The sequence below is a fragment of the Pelodiscus sinensis genome, chromosome 5 (assembly GCF_049634645.1).
Source record: "Pelodiscus sinensis isolate JC-2024 chromosome 5, ASM4963464v1, whole genome shotgun sequence".
Classification (NCBI taxonomy): Eukaryota; Metazoa; Chordata; order Testudines; family Trionychidae; genus Pelodiscus; species Pelodiscus sinensis.
The window spans coordinates 40,992,705-41,009,748 of NC_134715.1; the positions used below are offsets into that span (position 1 = coordinate 40,992,705).

The 17,044-nt window shown below is 43.7% G+C and overlaps 1 protein-coding gene across 1 annotated transcript in view; it reads left to right on the forward strand.

Annotated features, from left to right (window-relative positions):
- ABHD18 (abhydrolase domain containing 18) overlaps window positions 1-17,044 on the forward strand; it is a 41,494-nt gene that overhangs the window by 624 nt on the left and 23,826 nt on the right. Inside the window, exons 2-3 of the mRNA XM_075929883.1 lie at window positions 12,734-12,842; window positions 16,424-16,508. Of these exons, the coding sequence (XP_075785998.1) occupies window positions 12,751-12,842; window positions 16,424-16,508 (177 nt within the window). The 5' untranslated portion in view covers window positions 12,734-12,750. The remainder of the gene's footprint in view (window positions 1-12,733; window positions 12,843-16,423; window positions 16,509-17,044) is intronic.

Consider the following 17,044-nt stretch of genomic DNA (forward strand, 5'->3'; position numbering starts at 1 on the left):
ATATTGTGGTGGTTTCTGCTTGTAATCTGCCTGTAAACTGTATGTGGTACAACTATTGGCTTGAAGTTTTGTCTTTAGTGCTTACTGTGATTCAATTTATGGTTCACCTTTAAAAGTATAGTAATAGAGATGTAGCCGTGTTAGTCTGGGCTAGCTGAAACAAATGACAGGACTGTGTAGCTCTTTAAAGACTAACAAGATGGTTTATTAGGTGTCTGAATCTGTGTAAGTTTTTTCATATGGTTGATGGATTTCCGTTCCAAACAGCTAAATAATAAACCATCTTGTTAGTCTTTATAGTGCTACCTTTTAAAACAAAAGACAGGACTATGTATCTGCTTCTTGTCCAGTTGATCTGTTTGTTTAAGTTGTATTTGAAACGAGTAAATGTTAGCCAGAACTAGTAGTCAACAGATGTAAATCAGGACAAAGTAAAGCAAGAATCCATAAACAGTATAATCAGAAGTACATGATGTTCTCAAACTATGTAGTACTTTTTGTTGAGGATCTTGGTTTCTTCCAATTTTTTATATCCGTTATGTTGAAAATACATTTTAAAAATGAGTAAAAAATAATCCTGGAGGTCTGTTTGTGGTATTTAAAGTCCCAGTTCTTGTACTCAAAAAGATAAATGTATCATGTTGTTGTGATATGAAAGGATACTTTCATCATGATCGTGAATGTTGATGGGTATTCTGTGCTATTCTGTTAAGATTATTTTGTTGGTCAGAATTGTCTTTTTTGTCACAGAAACTATACTGCCATCTTTTTCAGACCGGCTCTCTTCAATATCTTCATCAATGATTTAGATATTGGCATAGAAATTATGCTTATTAAGTTTGCAGATGATACCAAGCTGGGAGGGGTTGCAACAGCTTTGGAGGATAGGGTCATAATCAGGGCTTGACAATCTATGTAATCTACTTGCCTGTTGGTGAGTAGATTACATCCCGAAAGAGCCAGGTTCGGGCAATCTGAACATGCGCAGAACGCCGGACGGCACGGCTGGTGAGTGGGGCTCGCTGCAGCTCAGCGAGCCCTGGTCATAATTCAAAATGTTCTGGACAAATTAGAGAAATAGTCTGAGGTAAACAGGATGAAGTTTAATAAAGACAAATGCGAAGTGCTCCACTTAGGAAGGAATAATCAGTTTCACACATACAGAATGGGAAGCGACTGTCTAGGAAGGAGTATAGCAGAAAGGGATCTAGGGGTTGTAGTGGACCACAAGCTGAATAAGAGTCAGCAGTGTGATGCTGTTGCAAAAAAAGCAAACATGACTCTGGGATGCATTAACAGGTGTGTTGTGAGCAAGACATGAGAAGTCATTCTTCCGCTCTACTCTGCCCTAGTTAGGCCTCAGTTGGAATATTGTGTCTAGTTCTGAGCACCGCACTTCAAGAAGGATGTGGAGAAATTGGAGAGGGTCCAGAGAAGAGCAACGAGAATGATTAAAGGTCTAGAGAACATGACCTATGAGGGAAGGCTGAAAGAATTGGGTTTGTTTAGTGTGGAAAAGAGAAGATTGAGGGGGGACATGATAGCAGTTTTCAGGTATCTAAAAGGGCGTCATAAAGAGGAGGGAGAAAACTTGTTCATCTTGGCCTCTGAGGATAGAACAAGAAGCAATGGGCTTAAACTGCAGCAAGGAAGGTTTAGGTTGGACATTAGGAAAAAGTTCCTAAATGTCAAGGTAGTCAAACACTGGAATAAATTGCCCAGGGAGGTTGTGGAATCTCCATTTCTGGAGATATTTAAGAGTAGGTTAGATAAATGTCCATCAGGGATGGTCTAGACAGTATTTGGTCCTGCCATGAGGGCAGGGGACTGGACTTGATGACCTCTCGAGGTCCCTTCCAGTCCTAGTATTCTATGATTCTTTATGCCTTTACTTGTTTACTATGGTGATAATCATGTAATTTCAGGCTGTGTGTAAGTGTAATGTTATAGTGAGCTGACATTCATAGAATCGTAGAGCTGGAAGAGACCTCAAGTCCAGCCCCCTACCCAAGGCAGGACCAATCCCAATTAAATCAACCCAGCCAGGGCTTTGTCAAGCCAAGACCTAAAAACCTCTATGGATGGAGATTCCACCACTTCCCTAGGTAACCCATTCCAGTGCTTCACCACTCTTCTAGTGAAATAGATTTTCCTAATATCCAACCTAGACCTCTCCCACTGTAACTTGAGACTATTGCTCCTTGTTCTGCCATCCATCTCTACTGTGAACAGCCTTTCTCCATCCTCTTTGGAATCTCCCTTCAGGAAGTTGAAGGCTGCTCCCAAATTCTCTTCTCCCCCCCCCCCCCCCCAAACACACACACTACTCTTCTGCAGACTAAACAAACCCAAATCGCTCAGTCTCTCCTCATTGGTCATGCGCTCCAGCCCCCTAATCATTTTGATCGCCCTCCGCTGGACACTCTCCAATGTGTCCACATCCTTTCTATAGTGGCAGGGCCCAGAACTGGACACACTATTCTAGATGCAGCCTCACTAGAGCCAAATAAAGGGAAATAATTACGTCTCTGGATCTGCTGGCAATGCTCCTCCTAATGCACCCCCAATATGCCATTAGCCTTCTAGGCTATAAGGGCACACTGTTGACTCCTATCCATCTTCTCATCCACTGTAATCCGCAAGTTCTTTTCTGCAGAACTGCTACTTAGTCATTCGGTCCCAAGCCTGTAACAATGCTTCGGATTCTTCCATCCCAAGTGCAGGACTCTACACTTGTCCTTGTTGAACCTCAGCAGATTTCTTTTGACCCAATTCATGGAGTGGGAATTTGGATAAATCTTGCATGTATAGAAAAAGTACACATATGCTAGCAGAGATGTATAGTTAGTTTTCAGTATATGTATAGTTCAAAGGGATAAAGTCCTTCTCCAACAGTTTCATTAGGGTAAACTTGAAAGTTTATTTCCTCTTTCCCTTGCCATAATCTATAGCAGGGGTCAGCAGCCTACTGCACGTGTGCCGTAAGTGGCACATGAGCCGTTTTTTTTTCTCAGCAGTATGTGGGATGGGAGCTCAGCTCCTCCCATTCTCCATGCAGCAGGTTAGGTTGCAGTGGGAGGAGGTAGCACTGGGGCTGAGGCTCCTCAGCAGCATCTCTGGGGCCAGCCCCAGATCACGTGGCTGCAGCAGTGGGACCTCCAGGGCTGGCAGCTGTGGCAGCAGTGCCTCTGGGGCCAACCCAGGCCACGGCAGTTGTTGCAAAGGGCCCAAAGCCAGGTAAGCATCCAGCCTCATGCCCAGACCCCCACACCCTAATCCTCCTCACTCACTCACCTCCCCCTCTCCTGCTAAGACCCCACACTCCCAAATTGCTTTGACACTTTCCCTTGTTCCTGCACTCTCCTTCTTGGGCAGACACTCTACCCTGTCCCGCTCCTGTACCCTCCCCTCTGATCTGGCCAGACACCTACCCTGACCCTGTTCCTGCATCCACTGTTGCTCCTGCACCCTCCCTCCTGGACACACACTGCACCCTCCCTTGTTGCTGCTCCCTCTACCTGGCCAGACACCCTACCCCCAGTCTGCTTCTGCACCCTACCTCCCACCCAGACCTCTCAACCTCTCCTCCTTCTGCACCCCACGTCTCTTTCAGATCCTGCACTCCCTGGCAGCCCTGTCTCTCACACTGCAACCCTCACTTTTCTTCCTACCACAGAGCCGAAGGGGGTCCATAAAATCCACTAATTCCAGCACCCCAGAAAGGTAAATCTGGCCTATGGGAAACCATGAACCTCTGCCCTCCCTGTCCCTTCCTCTCTCCCCGTGGGGCTGGAGCAATAGAGGAGTAAGGTGTCTTAGTTGGGGACCACATCAGTGAAGGTTGGCGGGAGAGGGGGGGTTGGAGGAGTTTTTTTGCTTTTTACTTGTGTGGTTCCCAACTGATTTTTCTGTGGGCCAGTGACCCTGACCCAAAAAAGGTTCCACAATCATGCCATAAATAAAGAAAACATTGAAATCTTTTGTGTTGGACATAGTATTTTACTTAGTTTATCAAACTTAATTTTAAATAAACGTGAGAGAGTTAAAACACTTAATCTGTTTAATAATTTAAATTAAACTCTTCTCCTTAGTTGCAGCTGGTTCAGAAAATATGGTCCCTGGCCTGCCCCTGTATTAGCCATGTTAAAATTGGATTAATTAACTAATTGAATAGTTAATAGAATTTCCATCAACTGTTCGATTAGTTGATAAGGGCATTTCTTGCTTTGAAATGTAGCAAGAGCCTGCCTGGCTGTTGCTACATTTGCCAGGCAAAAGTGCCCTGCAGCATTCCTCCTTTGAAGTATACAAGAGCCCCAGCCTGGGCTTTTGCGTATTTCAGCAGTGAAATGCCACTGCGCTCCTGCCCCGGCCCATGGAACTGGAGCTGGGGGAACTGACTTTTAAGGTGGCACTCCCTCTTTTCTCTCCCTCCTCCCCCTTTGCTGCCTCTTTCCGATAGAGGCAGCAAGTGGGGGAGTGACCAGTATGTTGAGTATCCGATAAGCTTTTGCTTATTGGATAGTTAATTCTCCGGTTAGTCCTTTACATCTCTACCCTGCTGTCCCCTGCCCCCACCCCCACTCCTTTCTCCCCCCAGCACGCATATCTGTGAATGTTTTGAATCTTGGCATGCCACTTCTGAAAGGTTGCCAACCCCTGATCTCCAGAATATTGCATCTCAGTTACAACGTTAAAAAAAATCTGTCTTGTAGTAGTGCTGTTTTGTTTTGTTTTAAATACTCTTGTTTACATTTCACCATCACTATAACTGCTTACAGCTTTTGATTGACTCATTCAGAGTATTAGGATACATAGTCCCTGTAAATTGTACTAGAGTTTGATATTTGGGGGAGAGGAACACATCTTATGGCATAGTATAAATTATAGTTTTAAAAATAAAAATGGCAGTAACTAACCACAATAGACCACTGTTCATTTCTCCTGTTTTACTCAATTTTATTCTTTGTATCCTGGCACTAAATTCATAGATTTTTAAGGCTGTGGGAGGCCACTATCACCATCAGAAGTATATGAAAGTATGATTTAAAATCATGATTATAAAGCATAGTTCTATACAGACCAATTCTTGACCTGTAGAATACATATCCAGTTAGTCCACCTGACACACATGTATAAATAACAGTGTAGACAGTGAGACATTGTGTAGGTAGAGGCTCTTAACCTTTCCAGAGTACTGAACTGCTTCTGGGAAATTAATTTGCCTTGCTTACCCTGAGTTTACTTTTACCTAAACTACTTGCTTAAAAAATCAAACATAAATCAAACATAAAAATACAGAAGGATCAAAATTGCTTACTTTCTCAGTTTTATAATTTTACATAATTATAAATTCAGTTGGAACACAATTATAAATTCAGTTGCATATTGATGTATAGAACTATACAATTATCTGTATGAAATTTTAATCTGTGCTAGGGATATGAATGTTTAATCAGTAAGCCTCACCCATTAGAGTGAGGCTTAACGGTCAAGGTTAACCAGTGAGTGCTGGAGCAGTTCTCTGCCTACTAACTGCAGAGGGCTGCTCCAAGCCCCATGTGGGCTGTCATGGACAGGGGCTGCTTCAGCCAGGATGCCAGAGCAGCTCCTGCTTATGGTGTGGAAGGAGGGCACTACATTGCTATGGTGTGGGAGGAGGGGAGGTAGCAGCTGGTGCTCAAAGGTAGCCAGCTTTTAATATGGCTCCTGGCATGCAGTGGCTGCAGCGTTAGGAACATGGGCCGCAGCCAGCTCCCCAGGAGCCGGACCAGAAAACACTTGTAACCATTTGGGTAACCGATAAGCTCATGCTTATTGGTTACCCATTTAAATAGCTACACTCTTATGTCCCTACTAGAAAGAAAAATTTCCTGGCTTTTCAGTGGCTATGCAGCACTTATTTTTGTCTCTTAAATGTTATGTTGGATTTTAGGCCTGTTACTGGTTAGTATTTTTGGGGAGGTGATGGAGAGACATGTTATACAGATTCACGTTTGAGTATAGAGTGTCTCAAATGCTTATTTTTCTTTCCTTGTCTACAGTAAACAGAATATCAAGGATTAAGTTCCTCTCCCAAATAGAAGCTTCTATTTACAAGAACAGAAATTTATTTTGAGCATTTTTGTCTTGTTTACAAATGACTGAAATTCTTCAATAGTTAGTTAGCTGTATAGATGTGCAAAGGACTGCATTATTAGTTTGTGAAAACTAATAATTTGTTATATTTAAAAGAGCTTACAGTTGGGCTGTGATATGAGCTCAAGTTTACAGCACCTCAGACACACAACTAGATGAACAGAAGAACTACAACTGCATAATCACCTTCCATTGTCTCTAGGGTAATACAGTTCCTTAGATGAGGGCAGAGGATAGAGATAGGTCAATATGCTGCCTATACCACTTATCTGTACATGTTTCATAAAACAAAGGTTGTAGTGTTTTAATTGCTATTAAATGTGTTTTCTTAGGTGTAGAGAAAATCCTGAAACTTCCACTGGAGGATCATATGCTCTGTGACATACACAAGTAACAGGCTTAACTTTTTTGCTTGGTCTGTCAAGCGCACAGAAGCGGCTCTTCGTTATTTTAGTAAGTGTAGCTTTTTAACTAAAATGTTGTCGTCATACTACCATTTACTGATCAATCTTCAACATAAATAAGAAGCACCCTTCCCTGAAAGGGATGCCGTCAAGGAATTCGATGGAATGATTTTCAAATCTCACCCCTTAACCAACATAGCTATGGTGGCAAAAGTCTTACTGGAGATGCAGTTGTATTTTCAAGTAAGTCCTTACACCATTATAACCTTTCTTGTTCAGGGAACTGTAAAAGCTAGACTAGCAAAAGAAATGTTGCTGGTATAACCTGTCTCCTGTTAGGTGGATTTTTTGCTATACCTTTGTCTATCTAGGGCTTCAGTTACTGTCCCATACCTGCTAATTCTAAATTGTAGCACTTCTCAGAACAACACTCATTTTGCAATATTGTTTTCTTAGCCGCGAATGTAAGAGGCCTGTAGAAGAAATCACTCTGATTCTTTAAGGGACAGTGACATCAGGTTTGCAAGAACAAACAAGTTTTAAACTAGAGATGTTAAAAAGCTTTACACGTAGGAGGAGGCAGCTCCCCAAAAGCCGGTGTACGTGGGGAGCTGCCTTGTGTCAGAGGCAGCAGCGTGGAGGTGGGGGGCAGGCGAGAGCCAGTGCTTGCAGGAAACCTGCTTAAAAGTTGGTCCTCTTTTTTCCCTCCCCCCCACCCCCCCGCTGAACACTGGTTCCTGTCTCCGCTGCTTTCCCAGAGCGGGGACAGCCTGCATGTAAAAGTGTAACCAATGAACCTGGGCTCATTGGTTTACAGTACAGGCAGTCCCCGAGTTACGCGGATCCGACTTATGTCGGATCCACAGTTACGAATGGGGCTTTTCTCGCCCCGGAGGACGGGAGCGGCAGGATGCCCAGATGCGCCGCGGTCCGCCGCCCCCGTCCTCTGGGGCGAGAAAACCTGCTCCCCGTCTCCCTGATCTGCAGGGAGATGGGGAGCAAAGCCTTGGAGCATGCCCGCAGCGGGACAGCCCAGGCGCGCTTGGGCTGTGCCCCTGCGGGCGTGCTCCAAGGCTTTGCTCCCTGTCTCCCTGGTCTGACCAGCAGACCAGGGAGACGGGGAGCAAAGCCTCGGAGCACGCCAGCAGTGGGACAGCCGCGGCGCGCCTGGACTGTCCCGCTGCCCGCGTGCTCTGCGGCTTTGCTCCGCGTCTCCCAGGTCAGCAGACCAGGGAGACGGAGCAAAGCTGTGGAGGACTTGGGCAGTCCCACCACCCCCGTCTCCCTGGTCTGCTGTGGGGGGTGCAGCTAGTGCCCGTCCCCCCTCCCCCAGCAGACCAGGCTTTTCTTGCCTACACCTGGGGTAGAGCAGCTGGGGGCTGCCGGGTTGGTCCCGCAGCGCCGCTCCCCAGGAACTCTGCCTCAGGCTTCCTGTAGTCAGCCGCTGGTCAGTTTCAGCAGCGGCTGAATCAGGACGCCTGGGGCAGAGCAGCTGGGGTGCTGCCGGGTTGCTCCAGTAGCGCCGAGGAGCCGTGCTACTGGAGCAACCCAGCAGCACCCCAGCTGCTCTGCCCCAGGCGTCCCCAAGTCAGCCGCTGCTGAAACTGACCAGCGGCTGACTACAGGAAGCCTGAGGCAGAGTTGCTCTGCCCCAGGCTTCCTGGAATCAGCCACTGATCAGTTTCAGCAGCAGCTGACTTGGGGACGCCTGGGGTTCTTAAGTTGAATCTGTATGTAAGTCGGAACTGGCGTCCAGATTCAGCCGCGGTTGAAACTGATCAGTTTCAGCAGCGGCTGACGCCAGTTCCGACTTACATACAGATTCAACTTAAGAACAAACCTACAGTCCCTATCCTGTACGTAACCCGGGGACTGCCTGTATCATGTCCCTAATTTAAACAGAATAGTTTTATTCTTAATTCCCCATTTAACTAATTTCAGTATGCATATTCTCCCAGAACTCATTAAGGATATGGCACGCTTGCAGAATTCCTGTACCTCACATTTTTAGTAAGCATCCATACTATTGCCATCACCCTTATGCTGCCCCTGCAGTGCTTCTGGCCCCACCACCAAACCTCTCTGTCCCTGGACTCTGGTACTAGAACAGATGTAAGCAAATACAGGCAGTCCCCGACTTACGTGGATCCGACTTACGTCGGATCCCTAGATACGAACGGGGTGAGGCAACTCCCACACATGCGCAGCAGCATTCCCGGGGCTCGGTCACCTGGGTCCTAGGATCCTCCTCCTCCTCGGGCTGGCTCCGACTGGGGTCCCGCAGAGCTGCCGGGCAGAGGAAAAGTGTCTCCCCACGCCCGCTGCCCCCCCCCCCCCCGCGGCCTCGCATCCTGCACGCCTCCCCCCTCTCCCCCTGCCAGCAACAGGCTGCCCCCTCCCCTGAGCAACAGGCTGCCGAACAGCAGACAAAAGCAGCCTCTCCGCCCCTCCTCCCCCTATACATGCTGGGCTCCCTGGGCAAACAAAGACTCGACCAAAACAAACAAAGTGCTGGCCTCATTGTGTTAGCAAAAAAAGGACCCTCCTCCTAGAACCCTGGGTGGTGTGTGGAAATAAAGCTATTAGCTCAAAGCATGGTGCGGAGCTGTTTGGTATTTGATGAGTTACTCCTTTAGTCCTGAGTTTGTCACAGGGACAGAAATAGATGTGAAATCTTCTGAACAGGGGAACAGACAGCAAAACAAACATTAGAGGGGAGTTAACCTTTCCCTATGCTATCCAAAACTAAAAAAAATGTTTGGCTAGAGTTTCCCCTACAATATGTACCAGTTCCGACTTGCATACAAATTCAACTTAAGAACAAACCTACAGTCCCTATCTTGTACGTAACCCGGGGACTGCCTGTAGTCATGTAAACAATTAACTGATCAGCCTGGGCTTATTGGTTAATCCAGCCAACTACACACACTTCTCCTCCCCCGCCCTCCCTCTGCTGCTTCTGTATCAGAGGTAGCAAAGAGAAGGGGAGGTGGGAGCCAATTTTTAAGCTGACTCCCCAAGAGCACCAGATCCTATGGAGCCACCTGCCCTTTGCCCCCCTCGCTGCTGCCTCTAATAGACAGCAGCTCAGAGAGTGAGAGGCAAGCAGGAGCTGGTACTGGGGAGCTGGCTCCGTGCAGCTGCCTGCTTCCTGTTGCTGCCTTCCACAGAGGAATCGGGGGTGCTTGGGGGAGCTGTCTTTTAAGTAGTGGGTTTGTGGACCCACCTCCTCCCTGCTGCCTCTGTATCAAAGGCGGCGGCAGCAGGGGAGGCAGGATGCTGGAGCAGCCCCTGTCCATTATGGCCCGGCCTCATTGCAGACAGAGGCTGTTCCATAGGATGCCAGTGCAGCCTGTATCCATGGGGACCTCTTGCCCACCACAGTCAGAGGTTGATGCTGTCCCCCTCGTGGACCGGCTCCCACCTGCAACCCCGCTCTGCTTCCTCTGATACAGAGGGAGCAGCACAGAGCAGCAGGGGGCTCCCAAGGAATGGGGCCAGATGATGCTGACCCTGCCCTCGGGACCATAGAATAGTCGTGTAACTGCTAAGATTATGTGGTTACATGATTATTAAATAAAAAGATATCTAATGTACATATTGTGAATAAAAAGCAAGCAGCATTATCTCCTATAAATGTAAACTTGTTTGTTTTAGTGATGGATTGATTTCTAAAGATTTATGTACAAATTAGACTCTCAAGAGATTGCACTACAGTACTTGTAGGAGAAGAATTGCAAAATATTTTCTTTGTAATTTTCTTTGCAAATATTTGTAATAAAATATAAAGTGAGCAATATATGCTTTGTATTCTGTGTTGTCATTGAATGTATTTTGAAAATGTAGAAAAACCTCTGGAAATATTTAATACACTTCAGTTGCTCTTCTGCTATTGTTGAACAGTGCATTTAAAACTGATTAATCGTGATTAATTTGAGTTAATTGCATGAGTTGATTGCAGTTAATTGCAACCCTAATTATTTTCCTTTGAATATGGAAATAATTCGTTGTTTTCTTACAGGTTTGTTTTTGGTCAGAAACTTAATAGTTTTGGATCTAACTAGAAGCCTGGTTATTTGAAAAGCGATTATTGGGTAGACCAGGATAAAAATTTAGGTTCTTTTTAAGAATCTTCCTGTATTAATCGTTAATTTTAAAAAATTCAAGGACAAAGTGACTGCATTTGTATTTAAACATTTTGCCAGCAACATTGGAAGTCCAAGCATTACAGCTCATAGTCATGCCTTACAATTGGAAGGTGCAACTGAGTCAAAATGAACAACTGTTTTTACTAATCAAACAGGGATGTATTCAAATTAATGACTTTTTTTAAAAAATAAAAGAAATTGACAGCCTATTTTAAATAGATTTATAATTAAAGAAAAAAGCATTTAATTTATATATAGTTCAGTTAAGAAAAAAAGTTTTAAGGCCTACATGTAAACTTTTAAAATAAAAAAGCCATACATTTTTGTTCTTGAGGTTTAAAAGAGCCACTCAACTGAAGGAAGGTATTGGCTATACACCTGCTCCCAGAGTTTGTTGAAGTGGTAAGCAAGTTTCTGGCAGAAATAACATTTTCGGTTAATACAGAGAGGGAATTTTCTTCATTTCACTTTATTAAACAAGTTTAGTTTAATGAGTACAGTGGGGGAGTTGAGCAAGGACTCTAACAGTAAACACTTGTCATTTCCTTAATTACTTTCTTTACTGATTAAATTTTTTTAAGTAGGATGTAAAATACTGTTCAGTTTTAACTGGTCAAGTGTTACCTTTAACTGATTAAATTGGGTGGGAGCTCTCCAGCCCACTTGGGCTGGAACACTGCCCCAAATGTGGTCAGGGGCTGCTTTGGCCGTGTTGGAGCACATCTGCTCTCCCCCTCACATACATGCACACCTATAGCGGGCCCTGTGGGGCTGGAGCACCTCCTTCCTGTGGCAGGTGGAGGGCTGCTCCAGCCCCCACCAGTTAACTGTAACCAGTACAAGCTGGCTCCCCACAATCACTGGCTCCTGCCTGCTCCTCCCCCATGCTACAAAGGCAGCAGCACAGGGGGGGGATGAGGGCTGTGTGTAACCATGAAGATTAACACATGAGCCCAGGCATATCACATTCTTATTCTCAACCACATTCCTCATAAACTGAGATATGAGTACTCAATCCCCCGGGCTAGCTATGTTAATGATGGTTGAAAAACAAGGATGGATACCCCAGCTTCCCACTGACATTTCATGGAACTCTCAGGAAGATGGTTGGTGATAGTCTCACCCTTCTCTAGGCCATCTGTTCAGATGAAGAGCCTGAGTGGAGTCCAGGAGCTTTATAAGTCCTAGATGTGGCTGGGGGAGAACTCTCCCTTAGCAGGAAATGAAGAGGATGACCACAGACTCCCTGTGGTCAATTACACTGGCTCTATCCTGGAGAATATCTTAGAATTGGTATGGCACAAATATGAATTGAAAGTTTTGTGAGTCCACACAGTGCCTCTAACCCTGTGCATTTACTTCCAGCTATCATACAGTAAAGGTCTCAAAGAAAGATTTAAAGACAATCGAAGGAAGCTTTGGAAACACTTGACGGTTTATCAGCTAATGATACTACTGTTGTGTACTCAGTGGAAATCTGATTTTATTTAAAAGAAAACATTGCAATCACACAAGCACAGAAACGGTTAACAAGTTTCAGAAAACTTATTTGCCCTTTCCCTTGCTTAAATAAAATGTCTTGACCCCCAAATTGGTCATAAGTAGAGACTAGAACAGGTGAAAAAGGCTGACATCTAAGTGCTGGAACATGACTCAATTTTTTCAGCATTGAAAATTGAAGATCCGTACCTGTACTTCAAATTCAGTTTAGAATAGGATGCATCACAGTTTGTTACTTCAAAATGTATTTCTGAGGTTTTTCTATAGAAAAGAGTAGAATTCAGGAACTGAATAGGAGTAGAAAGGTTTTCTTCTAAGTTGTGCTTTATTTGTTCTAGAGATTGTGCAGGTATTCAGAATATGATCAGTTGGATTCTTTGGCCTTTGTTCCCCCTCCACTTGGATTTGACTTTTTCTCAGAGGGACTCTGGTGCCTTGTTGGGCTTCTTTGCTATGGTTGCTTCTGGACTGAGAAGAAAAAAAAGTGCTTCTCTTCTAAAACAACCTACTTAAGACCGCCTCTCTTCTATTTTCTTCATTCAGATGTTAGCTTGCTGCTAATGGGTGTGAGCAAACTGGATGTTCTGTACCGACGGCTTCTCCTCACTAAACTTTTCATCCGAGGATGGGGAAGACCAGATGATCTGAAAAGGTGATTATTTTTCTGCACAAATATAAAATAATAGAATATTTCATACTGTTAGTCTAAGTACATTTATTTTAAAGACTATGAACAAATAAATGTTTTTCACTAAAGGACTAATGAGACTTCAGAAACTAAATACATTTTAATTTTTAAATTAATGCATTTTTATACACTGAACTATTTTATGGTAAGGAAAAATTATACAATACCGTAAAACCATATATGTTCTTATGTTCATGTGTACTGTAAAGTTTGATAGGTTACTCTTTTCCCCCAACAGTCTGTCTGAATCATCTGTTTAGTAGAGTTGTGCAAATTCAAACAAAAATCAAATTTCAAAATTTCCGGCAAACCAAATTGTTGGAAACATTTTGTTTTGGGTAAATCATAATATTTAATTTTGTTTGACTATTATACAAATTAAAGATGTCAAAGCAAAAAAAATTAGAACATAAATGATTTTGAGATCAAAATTCTGATTCTAATTTTTTTAAATGAAACTTTCAAAATTAACACATTCTCTCAGAAAATTTTACTTTCAATTATATAACACATTTTTTACATGGAAAAAAGTCTTGTAGAAATTTTTCAACAAGCTGTACTATTTAGTATTTGATTTTGCTGGGGCACGGTTTGTCTGTCTTAAGAGTCTCATCTAGACTACAGAGTACAGTTGAAAGTAGATATGCAAATTCTGTGGGAATTTGCATATCTTCTTCCGATCGCACTTTCAAAAGTGAAAGTAATTAAGACGCAGCTTTTTCGGCGAACTCCCTCTTTGTCGAAAAGCCGCCTAAACCTCCTTTTTTCCATTTTTGAAAGTGCAATTGGAAGAAGATATGCAAATGCCCACGGAATTTGCATATTCTCTTTCGACCGTTCTGCGTAGTCTAGATAAGCCCTTAGTGCCTTCCACAATGAAGCCTCCATATCAGTTGGCATTGCATTAATTCTAATAGCTTTTACCTTTGATAGTTCTATTTCAGGGTATTTTAAGGATTATCATGGTTAATTCCAAAATCTAGGCTTCTTTGCCAACATATACCACTTCAGGAGCACTTGCATCTAATGCATGTGAGTCCCTTTGCATTACAATGTCTGTTGGGACTATGCACTCTGCAGCACTGTCTAGCCAAGAGCATAAAGGATAGTGGTAGACTCAGTTGCTTTCCAGTTCATTCTTCTCTCCTGTGACTGGGAAAGAACTGCCATCTCTGCCTTTGCGTATAGGCCATTCCTCTACTACAAAGTCAGCCAAACCATCCTTCACTGCAGCCCAGTCCTCTGACGAGAGAGGCCTGAAGGAACGAACGCTGATGTATCATGATGAGAGAGATAGATTTCCCTCTCTAGTTCCAAACAGATCACCCTAGGAGGGAGTTCAAGAGCCAGATTGAGTCCCATTGACCTTGGCACGCTTTTCAATAGCCATTGATGTGCCCACTACCTGTTACCAACCATCCAAATAACTGACACTGAAGTCAGCTTCAGGAATGCCTGTCAGACTTCTCTGGATAAGCAGTGAAAACATATTCGGTCTTTGGTAATGAAAACCTTGGCACTGACATATTTCATACCAACTTGATGATGATACTGATAATTTTTCCTGCCACGTCTTTACCACTGGAGCCTCTCTTTACAGTACCTACACAAATCATAAGAGTCCGAGTTGACAGCTCTGAACTAACCTGAATTTCCATATCTGTCGTCTTCTAAGAAACCCAGAACCACTAGCTCAGGAGCCTCCTAGTCCTAATCAAGCACTTAAGAGATCCGCTTCATCTATCTGCTTTGGTCCCTGGATCTTTATGAGCCTTACCTGTCTGAAAGAGCATTCAGAAACCCACATGAGGGACTACAGGGACAGGGATAGTGCACAGCATCTATCACGGCTTGCACTCCTTCCAGAACCTCATGCATTCATGGCCTTTGAGTCTAATATGGGCTGCATCCTACAGGCAAGACTCCATTTGCCTCTCAGGTAACTAGAGCAAGGTCATCTTTCCCTTCTAAATCTCACTCATCTGCTAGATTATGAACCTGATGCAGAAGATGAACAAGATGACTTTCAGGAGACAGAAGCCCAACATGTTATGACAATGATTTTTGTCCTCTTCGGTGAACCATTGTAGCTTCAAACCAGACTGCTGGATCTTCATGAAGTTCTTAGGATGATAACTGTCACCTTGGAAATCCCAGTCAGTATAGTGCAAAAGTAGTCCTACAAACTTCTCCATATTTGCACTCGCCAAGTCTCAATAAATTGTTAGTGCCAATAAATAACAGTTTAATGCACAGGCACCAGCTTCCTCTGGGTCCCAGGGGTTCCTCAGGTCCTCTCCCCACCCAGTCTCTTCTCCTAAGCCTCCCTGCCTGCTCTGTGTCTCTGTGCCCCCGCTCCACCTCTTTCCACCAATTTCCTCCCTTTTCACCAAGCACACCCCACCCCACCCCACCCCACACCACACCACCCCACCCCACCTCACCCCCTTTACCTCTCCCCCAGGACAATCAACTCTTCCCATTCCCTCGCCAGATGCCACAGAACAGCTGATAGTGGCAGGCCAGTGGCAATGTGAGAGAATGGGAGGAATTGATTGGCAGGGCTACCAACATATGGGAGGTACTCAAGGAGTCGGGAGCTGGCTGCAGATGGATGCTACGTACCCCCCCCTTTTTTTTCTATGCATGCTCCAATTCAGGAAAACCTATGGAGTTGGTACCTTTTTCCTTTAATGGAAACTGTTAGAGACCTTTGTACTCCTGACTTCTTGGTGCTTACAGCTAATAAAATAGGCAGTGTCCGATCACCTCTTTAACTATCTTACTCTTCACTCTTTGATCCTAGTCACTGTCCAAACAATAGGAGCCACATAAAGCATATCCCAGGGATAAAAATTCTAAAATGTTGGTTGATCTCTTTGTTTGGAGATCATATTCTTCAGCCATCCTATAAGTGTTAATTGTTCATTACCTTGCAATCCTGGACAAATACTGCTTTCTGAACTGGAATTGTGTACCCCAATTCACCAACAGATATTGACAAGAATATGAGGAGTTGAAAGTAGGGATGTCAATGTGAAGTTGACAGTGTAGAGGGAATCTTGCATGCCACACTTGCAAGTATTTCATTTCAACAGTGAGGACTAATTTTTTTTTAAATGAATGATGAGAGTCTAGTTTAAACTCATGACTCCAGGACCTAGCATTCTAGGCATGCACCTGTAATGGTCATGCCTTAATCTGAGCTAGACTGAATTCAAAAGTTTATACCTCTTTTAAAAAAAATAAGATTTAAGTAATGCTTTAAAAACTTAGCAAAATAAAGTAGTATAGTAAAACAATTCTAGCCATTCCTTTTCTGCGAAAGTAAAACTGTACAGCTATCAGTAGCTGCTTTACCCAGAAATGAGAAGTTTGTTTCTAATGAAAAACTTCCTGGTTTTTGTGTCTCCTTTAATTTTGCCTTTTTCGGACAGGAAAAATGCACTAATTCAGATAATAGCATGACATCTGGTTTTGATGTAAACAAATATTTAACAAAAAAAAACCTTCCTGCATTTCTTCTGTATCTTGCTTTTTAACAGAATATTTGAATTCAGAAAGATTATTGGAAACAGGGAAAAATGCCAGAAGCTGGTTTCAAGAGATTATCCAGTGTTCATTGACAAGGTATTCAAAAGAAAAGAAAAAAAGTAGCAGGTGTAAACATAATTTTAGTACTCTTATTTACAGATGAAGTGGAATGAAAGCTCTCTATATTAGAGAGGTTTGGTGCAATGTGAACTGTAGGTTTTACCGATATTTTTGGTTCAGCCTAATTTCAGTACAGCATGTATTGCTTTTTAGAATTAGAATTCAGGGCATGATCATGGGCTAACAGAGTAGCAGAAGGAACCTGATAAGCATTTGGGGTGGGAGTTGCTAATAGTGCCTTTGTCTGACTGAGGGGTAACATTTAAAAATTCCAGAGCAGGGACGTGCAATAATTTTCACAGGGGGTCCACTCCACAAAATTTTGGGAAATTGTTACAGGCTGCACATTTCTATTATATTAATGGATGGGGTGCAGGATTTGGGATGAAGCTTGGGTGTAGGAGGGAGCTGCAGGCTGGCGCAGGGAGATTGGGGTTCAGAAGGAGATGCGGGGTCTGGGATGGCATTTGGGTACAAGAATTACACTTTGAAAACTGTGGATTTTTGTGCTA